We start from the raw sequence: 11,969 nt of genomic DNA, 5'->3' as shown, positions 1-11,969 counted from the left end.
CTCCTGTGATCTTTAGCTTGTCACATTTGCATAAATTGAATTCACTACAGTGGAAAGAGACATTTATGGTCAATTCACTCAACAGAAATATGCTATTGGCTATCAATGACTCTTGTAACAAGGCCTAAATTTAGGAGATCCAACAATCTACAAATGGGAAATCTGGAGTGTAGATGGGAAAGTTTAAGTATGTGAGATCAAGATGTACAGGTGGTTTACAGAAAAGTTAACGAGCTACAGACATGGAGGGGAGAAACTAGCAGACGGTAAAGAAAATGGGTACCATTATTTCCTAAATCTGGGAATGCCATAAACCTCTTTATGTGTTGGACCAAATTAATTTCACAATTATAATGACAAAGACATTTCTCAGAAAACCTTAATGGTGTAATAGGTAAAGTTGCCCACAGGATCCTAACTGTATGTTTCAAACATTTAAAATCATATTCCTTTTATTTTTAAAGGATATCATACATTTTTAAAATGTCCTTTTTTCACAGAGTTATTTTAAAATAATACTTAAAATGTATCTGAGAATAAACATTTTTGCATTTGCTTTTTGCATTCAATGACAGAATTCCTTACCAAGTCAGTTTTAATTTGGTCTTCACACCCTGTTTAAATTCTGCCATCCTCTGTGGATCTTTCTCACACAGCAAAGAAATAAATACTAAGTTATGGGATTCTGGCTGTAAAGCCACAAACACTGACAAGGCCACTAATGTACAGGTTTAGATTCTTGAGTTAACTTCTGATAATTTCCCTTTTATAGCCAAATTTTGAAGATTTGTTAGTCTATTAGTTAGTCTGTTAGTTTAAGGATATATTTCATGTCTACACAGATTTCCAAAGTCTCTTTCTAAAAAGAAGCATTTCAAGTAATATTAGTACTGAAGTGAAATGTAAAAGTTCTCTATTCTGTCTTGATTGGTAACAATAAAATCTTGGTACTCTAGTCCATGGCAAAACTTACATTGACTTAGTTTGCCAAATCTTCCTGTCACATCAATATTGACAATGGAAAATACCAGGAATCTCTCACAAACTAGTAAGACAATTCAAAACAAAAGAAATCTTGCCAATGTGACCACTGTAGCAAAACCAACAGTAGATTCCTGATGCTGACTTTTGAATTAAGTTTAAAATAACAGAGCAAAGTTGCTTTCAACCCAAAGAGATTGAAATAAAGACATTTTGGTTTTCAGAATGCCTGTAAAGGCATGTTATGCATGGGGGCATTTGAGCGTTTAAACATTAAACTAGGTGAAGGCAAATACTTAAGGCTTTGCCCTTTAGTCTCTTCTCCGACCAAAACCTGTCACTCAATTCGAATGGCAATTTTGCCCTCATACAGCCCGCAGTATCAGGCCTATAATTCGGTTTCAGTAAAGTCTTCCATTTGCAAAGCCAAAAGGAAGCTGGAATGTAGCTTCACATACAAAACTATACAATTTGTGTTCGAATACAGATTTGAGGATTGCTTTTAAAAAAAATATTTATATATAGGGAATTAACAGTGCAACACCAGTTGGTTGTGTGAAAATCTTACCTTGTCTTTCTTCAAATGTATTTAAAGAAAAGCTCTCCAGTTTTATAGAGAATAAAATAAAAAGGGATAAATATTTCATGATGGGAAGCAGATCCCACAGCATTCCATGCAGATCTCCAAGCAATCTGAAGATTCACAACATGCGTCCATTATGCCACAGTCCATATCACATGGGCAGTTACAGTCATCCCCCATCTCGTCCCCACAGCAACAGCAGCAGGCCTCCGATGTGCAGATGCCACAGGATGCTTGTCCCAGAACAATGTTACAGAGGGTGAGAAATTCACAGAACAAGCAAGCCAGAATACAGTGAACACAGCAATCTTCATACATACCAGTTCAGTAGCATGTCATGTATGAACAAACAAAACAAACAAACAAAAAATAAGGAAAGAAAAAAGAAGAAATCATTAATATGTTATTCTATATGCAGATATATCACAATGTCAAACAAGTAGCTGAAAGACAATGATTCAGAACAGACATAATCTAATACCACAAAGAACATGTTTCCCATCTTCAAGATCACTTTTGCAGCCTAACTCATCTCCAACTCAGAATTGGTGTTGGTGCAAGTTTCCTTTCGCCACTTCACTTCGTGCAAATCCCAAGTACTAAACATCCACTTAAATCCATTTCTCCAGTCCTTTATTATGTAAAATATCCATATCTATTATCTTCAGATGTAACTTCTTCCAGCAGGCCCACAAAGTGATTAAAAAAAAAAAACATTTAAAAATCAGCTTATGAAGGAAACTATCTAAGATTATTTCCAGCCTCTCCCAGTGCATCTTGCCCTTCTGCATCTGTTTTGTTGGCTTGCTACTTATGAAGAAAAATAAGGAAGTTGCCACAACATTTTTGCTTTCTTTAGTTTTATGCACACCTTAAAACCAGCATACAGCATGTTATATGTATTTCTGTACTTTCAACTTTTTCAATATATAAAACGTTCAGTCAAAACATAGATTTTTCTATTGCTTTCCTACACAAATCTCTTGGCAATCTACTACTTTAATCTTCAATAGAGTTCATAACTACACCTGAACATCAATATCCATCTCTCATAAGTGCTACTAAATCACATGAGATAATCGAGGTGTCCCATAAACTGTCTGCAAAAAATACGGCACCCAAAGAGTAAATATATGGAATAACTTCAAACAATTAATACATCCACGAGACATAACAGGAAAACACAAAGATTGGAACTAAACATGCGCCAGTGAAAAAGAGACTGCAGGAGTGAGGGATACATTCAGTTGTTTTCACTCTCCTCCCATAGTAAGCACATAGCATGTATAAATTTATTTGTATATGTATATGGATAAACATATTTAATTTCTAAGAGGCAGTGAACAGTCATCCAGAAAGAAAATGAAAACTTAGAAATACAAGAAATGTCCAGGATAGAGAATTATTGTTCTTTCCTAGCCTCAGCTTTCATTCTTCTTTTTACTGCTTGCAAGCCTTGAACTCCTTTAGCCACAGACAGCAGAAGATTGGGAAAATGTTCAGGGGAAAAATATCCTGCACCATCTCATCCTTTCCCTGTCCCTGCAGTCTATCACAGGTATTTGCTATGAGAGGCCGGTAGGAAGGACAGGATATTGAGCTATATGGGCATTTGGTCTCACATCTACAGACGGTATGTTCTTACAGTTCACAGTTGGAGACTGTTATCATAGGGGAAAGCTTGCAATTACTTGCAACACAATTACCAGGCCTCCTAAACACATTTATAATGTCAAAAATGATGCAGTAACTGTGGCAAGTATCTTGATTGATTCAAAGTACCTCTAACATTGCAGAAACTTTGACTGCAGGATAGTATAGCTATGACTTTACACCAGCAAATACAAATACTTATAGTAATGCAGCGATAGAGGCTCAGACTTTGCAAGAAGCAAAGTAACTACCTGAGCTCTTAGCCCACTCTAAACATCACACTGCTGGGGATTGATTTCTCCTACTTACTACACTACTTAGTCCCAAACTTAGCTTGGGAATACCTGTACTGCAATGTGGTCACAGTCATAATATACATAATAAACACTTATGGCCAAAAGAAAAAATGGAAATACCAGGAAAAGCAAGAAGGAAAAAAAACCCAACCTCAAAAACTCCCTACTACTGTGCAGGAAGCAAAACTGAGAGGAAACCACAGGTAAGACTGAGCTGTTTTTAAAGAAAGTTGTTGCTTGTATTAAAAGGCTGCTTTTCCCAAAGAAATACTGTCGCTAAATAAATGACCTTCATAGAAAACCCAGAAGATATGTGAAATAAAGCTGGGGAGTATCAGTTCACTGAAGAGGACCAAAGCCAGACCGATAGCGATTAATTAGCTGGTTGTCATGGAGATGGTGTTAAATTTGTTCAGGTACAATCTCCTTTTAGATTTTCTTTTAATATGAAGGAAAAAGATAAAGAAGCCAAGAGTTCTATCCAAGAAGCCTTCATATTTGAGGAACTGAGGTTTTTACTATTCTGCATCTTTAAAACACAGCTGAAAGAAGCTAATACCACAACAAATTTTGTTCTACAAATGTTTTTTTAAACAAAACACCATAATAAAATTTTATGTGTATCGGTATTGAAAATAAGATGCTCAAACAACTCTTTCTTGCTTCATGCAGGGATATGTAAAATTGCAGGGAGAGAAATAAACATTCACAGAAATTATAATATACGTATTTATTGATGGACAAGAGATGGAGTTCCATAGGTTAAGCAAAAGGGACTGCATTCAGAAAGCACTTTCTGGACCCAGATGAGAACTTGTCCCTCCTAATCTAAAAAAACACTAAATCAGTACTTACAAGGAGAGGCTGTGTTGATTTAAATAAAGGTATTTCAAAGGTAAAAGCTATCAAAAATGGTCCAAGACACAGAAAGAAATTTTGACCATTAGTGCTATGATGGAAACTCTGTGGAGGGTCTTTCTTTCCATCTGTTCTTCACTGACTGAAACACTAAAAGGATTTATTTACCTACTGTTTATTTTTATTTCCTTCTCCCCGGATTGCAAAACAATTAATATAACAATGTTATATCTATATATATATAAAACAATTTTACTTAACCTACACAAACACTTAATATAAAGTAGAGATACCCTTTACTCTCTTTTCATTCTTGCAATGACTCATTTGTACAATGAACGTAAACTTTGATCCACATTTCAAGGACAAACCTGAAATAAACATGTTATTATATTCTTCGTATTATTGACTTTTAATAGCTATCCAGGGAGCAGTTATTTAACATATGACAAAACATGCTGTTACCTAGCCCTGCCTAACTTGCTGAATTCAGAATCATGACTCTAAAGGTCTGTAATACATTTGGATAAAATGGGTGGAAGAATAATTTCTTCCACGTATGACTCCTACTTCTTAGCTTCTTATCTACAGATGTAATTGTAAGGAAAAGGAAAAGATAAAATCACAGTGTTTTTTTGTAATAATAAAAAATCTACATGCTACACAAAATTCACACATCCTTCTCTAGTACCCATATTCCTACAGCAACCTGTCAGTTCCACAGAAAAAATTATACAGCTAAAAACCACTTCCTTTGGTTGCTGTTGCAGGGTGTCATTATCAGTGGAATCCAGCCACGAAGAAGATGCTATATAAAACTCACTCCAAAAGAGATGACTTCAGGTTTCTTTAGTGGAGACCACTAAAATATATTTCCCTACTTGCACAAGACTCCCTAAATAATTCTTTCTTGCTTCTAAGACCAAACAGACTATTTTAAATTACAGATTATTTTAAATTTCAAAACTATTTTAAAATGTTAAGAATAAAGACTGTACTTAACTTCCACTCTTTGACCTTATCACATCAAAATGCTAACAGTTTTTGCAGATGAGTGAGTAGTGGAACACATTAATCCAATTGGAACTAAACTTAATTTATATATTTGGGAAGAATTTGGAAAAACATAGATTTTATTATCTTAATGTGTGACAACAGGTTTTCTGGAAACCTTGAATATATTTTAGTCTTTTCTGATAAAGAAATGATATAGCAATATCAGTTATTGCTGTAAAGAGAGGCTAGCTTAAATTATCTATTTCTTTACTTTCTTTTTTTTTGTTTGAGAATTAGGGGTTTTCTCATTCTTCTTTTCCCATTAGATATACGAATGCAATTAAGAATTAGGGGTATGTCTTTACCAAGGACAAAACTCTGTTAGCCTTGATGTTCATGATGCAGCACTGTCGATAAATAGTTAACTCCCAAGTTTCTTGGGGTTTAAGTTTTCATTAAATACTTTCACAGAGAAAGACGAAATTAGTCTACGTCTAATTATGTAAGCCCACCATTAATGAAGATTAGCTTTTCCTTAGGACTTCCACACTACACCACAGCAGTCTAAAATTTCCATTGCTTTTCAATTTTTCTATTACACTTTTCTCTAATTAATGTAGAAATGCTGCACAACAGATCAGCACTACACAAAAATGAGGATGTGAGGTGTCAAACACTGTACAGAGGTATACTTTATACCAAAAAAACCCCAAACAAAACAGTACATCTGCCTTAGTTCCTTTATCAAAGGCATTTGATTCCATCATAATACATTTCCATCATAACACATTTGTTGACTATGACCCAAGCTCCCAAAAGCTATGCTGAATGGCATAAATTACGATAGGCTTGATCTGTAGGCAGTGATAGTGTATTTTATCAGATCAACTCACAGTTGGGGAAAAAAGATGAGCTTTCAGACACAAAAGCTTGTGTTCAATTATCCTTTGATTTTACCTGGGATGAAAGTTAGACCTGAAGTTAAAAGGGACATGCCATGCAGCATTTTTAAATACTGATGTAAATAAAGCTGTTTCCTTAGTCCTTTGGCACATCCCCAAAAGTTACAGATTTGTTAGGGAACTTCATCAAAACTGTTAAACAATGCCAAGGCAAATAGAAACCCAACCAACTCGTCCAAGTTTTTGCTGCTTGTATCATACATGCACATCCAGTTACTTTGTGCTGATTTAACCAGAGAGTGTATACAGTACATGTAACATCTACTTTAACTGGGTTATAAATGTTACCACAGACAATATCCAGACAAGAAATAGCCTAAAATCCCCTAAAACTATTTACACACTGCTATTCAGAGCCCAGAGGGCCCCACTCTATACCTCATCCCAGTTGTAACAGCTATGCTCATTTAAGGAAAAGAAACAATATCAACAATAAAACAACTTTAATTTTTGTCCATGTCTTTAAACATTTGCACATGCACACCACTTTTTATTCTAAAATCTTTGCATACAGATATTACCCTGACACCCAATTCCTTTTAAATACTGAAATGTATATTTCTTTTATTTCAACTTCCCTTTTATCACCTCCTCTTCATTTTTATGAAAAGGTGCAGCTCTGCTTAAGAAACAGACTTTTAAGAGAACTATCGACCATCAACCAAGGGACGCAGAAGTTAAACTGAAAAATGTGCAGAGAAACACACGCCCAGGCTGATCTGTGCTGCTTTTGTAATGTTTGACATTAACCTGTCACAAACTGACCCAATAAGCTTTCATACCAAGCAGGCAGGTCACATATGATAAAAGGTTTTCATGTCTGCAGTGGTAAATAAGCTCACTTACAGGATGGTGACCTTGGTCAGCTTCTTACTAACTATATTCACTGAGTTCAGACAACTCAAAACAAATCTCCAGGCACTCTGCTGTCTCACAGCGAGAATCAAAAAGGGCAAAACTGCAATCAAAGTGGCAGCCGAGGTCCTCAGCGGGGGTTTACTCCGGGCCCCCGCAGAGCCCTGAACAGAAGCCCCAGCAGGTGCTACAGGCGTCCTGCTGGCCAGCGGCGCGGAGCCAGCAGTGGCGGGGATGAACATGCGGTGCCGACGGCGGAGGCAGCCCAGGGCCAGAGCCGCACAGCGAGAGAAGAGAAACTACCCAGCACAAGTTTCTTAAAGGTGTGCATCACACAGAGGTGGGGCGTAAACTTACCAAGCAGCAGCACGCACACCCTCACACAACAGTTCCTCTAAAGTACAGGGTTGGTGTGCAGCCTCTGCTACCCAGAAAACTCACTGCCCCCGGAAAAATGCTCAAGGAAACATAAGAAATGCAGAAAGAACAAACTGACCTGTTGCATGGAGTATAGTTATCCCTAGATAACAGAGCTACATTTATTTAGATGGGGGGAAATACAGTTACACATCATAACATATGTGATATTTCAGCATCTTAAAATAGAAAATTATCATCTCTATTGATCAAGAAAATTAAAATGTTGCCTTAACAAGCAAATTACACTGCAAAACACATGGAAACTTTCATCAAAGCTTATATTCTAAACTCTCAATACAGATACAACCTCAGGAGTAAAATGATCCAGTTCAAACACACAGATGTACTAAGAAATGTGCCAACTTACAACATCTAAGGCTTCCTTAGAATATGAAGCTTTCATTGCCATTGCTTATCACTGCAAATACTGATACTAGTTAGGTGCTAGCTAGACCATGACCTTGTAAAACGGATACTGCGGGAAAGCCCTGTTTTCCACTCACTCCTGTTACACAGCATGTAAATCACCTCCCAAGACTTCTATGCAAGCAAAAATATAAACCATGCTTAAAACACACCACTCTTCAAAACGCCTTCTTAAAAATCACAGGTTTCACCGTATGATAATGTTATGCATCCACTGCCTGATTGACAACTGTGTTCTGATACAACCTTGTCTACGAAAAAACCCTCTGTTTAGCACTTTGTGCTCAGACACAAATCCACTTTGAATCAATTTCTAAAAGATAACAATGGAAATTTTGGCCCAAGTAGAGAGATTTGCAGGATACTAACTAAGTAGCTGCCTAAATGCTACTTAATGCTATGGGATGGATTTCGGAAGTGTAGGTATGTTTAAAAAAAAAAAACAAACGAGAGAGAGAGAGAGATGGCCAGCAGATATTTCTGCAATGTTAGGCTATAATGGTATAATGCACACTCATAGGGAATTTCAGTAAATAATACCAATCCAATGACAGAACAGTATCTAAAAGAAAACTTATTGCTTCTCTTGTGGCACTTAAGAGGAGAAAAAAAAAAAATCTTGTTCAAAATCACATGCCCAAAAGGAAAGTAAAGTTGACAGAAAACTATTTTTCAGTTTATACAAAGTTATGTAAACCGAAGTAAGATCCTCGTACTTCAAAGAGAGGTCTGCTACCCTGCTAAGAGAACTACTCACCACTTTCCATGTGTATGCACCTAGTGGTTAAGACCCTGGCTTAACACAAAGGCTATTTGGTGGATTTGCTTTGTCTTCAGTTAAGCCATCAATATCACTTGGGATACTCTTAATAAATTAATGTAGTCAGCAGCGTGAGTTAAATAGTGTCCACCAACCCCATGCTTGGATTCAACATCTAGAACAGATGAAGTTGCATTATACTAAAAAGAAGGGGGGAAAATGTCTCATTCAAATGCACCCGGAAATGTTGAATTTTAAACATTGGATATTAAAAAAACCCACACATTGGGTGAGATTGTTCACTGCATCTCTAAGCTCAGTAGCACAAGATACACAGTCCAGAAGGCTGAAGAAGGTTGCTTCAGGCTTTGCTCCTGTAAAAGCATGAGTGGTAACTTAAATCTGGTGGCAAGCCTACATTGCCTGTCCTTCCCCAGAGCCTCACCCCCACGCTGCAGGCTTTCTTTATCTATTTCACTCCTGCATCTAGCCTTATTACGCTTCCTAAGACCTATCTTGAAAAAAATCCTTGGAAAGAAGATGCCTTCTAGTGCCTCTCTAGTTTAGAGAGCCTGGGAAGGAATAAAGTGAAGATCTCACTGTACATACAGGAGGCAGGCTCATGATCCGCTCACCATAGTTTAACAAGCTACCGTTTCCAGATGAATATAGCAATTGTGTATGCTCTCAGCCTTTTGAATACGTGAAGTACCACCCCAAACACAAATTATCACAAGTTACTGGAGTTGTGGGAACTACCCTGACAAATGTAGTAACAAATGTGAGGTCACAGCAACTTGACAAGAAGTGAGAGCTCCATTTCAAAACTGAATTAAAACCTGTACTCCCTCCCTCTATCATTAACTTTTTATAAACAATTGCTTTGATTAAAAAAATGCGTAACATCAAGCTTCATAAGGTTTCGGTAGGAAAACTTGGTTTGGTTTTTACAAAATAATTAGTGCCTACTTAATTTTGCCTGCTCCGCCCCCTTAATTAAATTCCTCTTCCATCCCTCCCACTGCCCAGTTTTTTCTTCCCTTTCCTCCTCCAACTCTGCATATGTCGTTATTACTTACCTTCCACTACTCTGATACGCGTATGTATGTATTCAATTACCCGTTTTTCGTCATTTCCTAACATTTAGATTTACTGTTCAGCTGCCTCATTGCTGTCTCCTTTAGACCTTTAAGTCTTTTGAACTCTTTAAGTTGCTTTGGACAGGTACCACTGCTTCCAAACAGAGCAGCTAAAGTGCCTTCTTTTAACTCATTTACAATTGCTTTTTCAGGTTTCCAAGGTGTTTCTCTGCACTACACATAACAGGTGCAAGAGAGTGACAATTCTCTTTCCTAGTGGTCTACCAACCAGAGTTTTGGAAGAACTGTGACACCTCTGACATCAATAATTTAAAATATTATTAAAATTTCTTTGAATAAAAAAAAAAATCTTCTATTCCCAATATGCACTGAAACCTATCCAGTCCCTCTGAAAAATCTTTAGAACAGAAACAGTGTTTAAAAACTGCTTTTTAAGAGAGACACTCCTACTATTTCATAATTCCTTTGGTTTTTTGTAGTGTAAGTTATGGAGCTGAGTAAGATTTCTTCAGGGACAACATGGATTAATAATAGATGCAGAGGAAGAGCAGAGCTGGTGAGTGCACTCACACCCTCCTAAGCCTCACTGGATGTGAAAGTGTTTCTAAACAGCATATTCTGGAATGCTGACACAACTCCATACACTACAGGCTCATTTAAAAAGGCAGATTTTAAAGCTTTTATACTACTGCTACCAAAATGTCTGTTACATTTTAAGCACTTCCAAAGCAACTTCAATTCCAAAAGCTCACAAGATGTCATCTACAGCACAAGTGGAGTTTGCAGCTGGAACAATTAATAAAAGAGTTGTTAATTAGGGCGGGGGGATTTTGGTGGGGTGGGGGACTGGGGGGCTTTATAGCTTGCATTAGGGCTGTCTAGTACTTTGGAGACCAACAGGAACAGTACTGACCTTCTTCATGGGAAGACGTGATATCCTGGCTAAAATAACACTGGACTTCATTTAGCTTTCTGGTATATATACTGAAGTCTGCAGTATATGACGCAGCATGCTGCATTTGCTAACCTTTTAAATAAGCATAAGCCCAAATACACTCCTGCACAGGATGGGTGGCAAGCCTGGATGTTTCCTGATTCTACCCTGCTTCAAGCACTACCAGGTTTTCTGTTCTGTCAACAGATAAGATGTTCTAGAGCAAAATACTACCAGACCTGGACTTATTTTGTATTATAAATAGGTGTGGTGCTCCAGAAATACTCACATCTTGTCTTTTAAAAAGAAACAAGAAGAATGCAGCTTTTGGGAGGGAATAAGAAAAAGTGAAAAATATTTTCTCTTTTCTATAGTCTAAACTCAGCTTCATGATCAGAATTTTCACTTTTCTTCCTTCTGAAGACATACTCTATTTCTTTCCTCTGGACAGTTTTTTTCACTTAAAAAAACCAGTTATTCTCCTCACTGGCAATAGAGCAGAGCACTCAAGGTGGAATATAAGGCAGATGAAGTAAAAATACATGGCACGTATTTTCAGGTTTAATAATAAAAAAAAAAAGCTATAAATTAGATTATAAAATCCAAGGTCGTACATAAGGAATAGCAAAATTAAAGTGAATTGGAACATCTGAAAATGTTCAAGTTTACCTGTATTTCTTTCTACTAAAATTATCTGGACACTAGTAAAATGAAGTTGCTGAGTTAATTCAGATGATTGATTATTCAATAGTCACAGTACAAGAATTAATATGATTTGTCTCTTTCTACATAAGATTACATAAGAAACTGCATACAAGTTATATTATTATACTGTATAGGTGTGCACAAACACAAACACACACCTTCAAGTCAACTCAAACCCAGCAGCTCTTCAGCAGTACCAATGGCTTATGAGGTTAACATGGTGCAAGTTAAAGCAAAGCCAAGTAGTTAAGTGACGTTGCAAATAATTTCCAATAGTTTCCTATCTTTTCCATCTTCTTGTAAACCTTTTCAATAGTTTCTACAGAAATGTCATTGGATCAGAAGAGACAACTGCTCACAAAAATATCTCTTTGCCCACAGAAGTATGATTCATAATACAAAAAATCTGTAGAAGTTAGGTTCCAATTAATTTGTGTATA

At 36.7% G+C, this 11,969-nt stretch overlaps 1 protein-coding gene across 1 annotated transcript in view; it reads right to left on the bottom strand.

The window, feature by feature from the left end:
• Nucleotides 1–1,470: 1,470 nt before the first annotated feature.
• Nucleotides 1,471–11,969, bottom strand: part of LOC104075042 (myoD family inhibitor domain-containing protein-like) — a 24,907-nt gene continuing 14,408 nt past the window's right edge. The window contains exon 4 of the mRNA XM_009575393.1: nt 1,471–1,872. Within this exon, the coding sequence (XP_009573688.1) occupies nt 1,625–1,872 (248 nt within the window). The 3' untranslated portion in view covers nt 1,471–1,624. The remainder of the gene's footprint in view (nt 1,873–11,969) is intronic.

This window comes from Fulmarus glacialis, unplaced genomic scaffold (genome assembly GCF_000690835.1).
Source record: "Fulmarus glacialis isolate BGI_N327 unplaced genomic scaffold, ASM69083v1 scaffold34163, whole genome shotgun sequence".
Taxonomy (NCBI): Eukaryota; Metazoa; Chordata; class Aves; order Procellariiformes; family Procellariidae; genus Fulmarus; species Fulmarus glacialis.
Note: the sequence above shows the minus strand (reverse complement) of the source record. Positions and strands in the feature narration are given on the sequence as shown.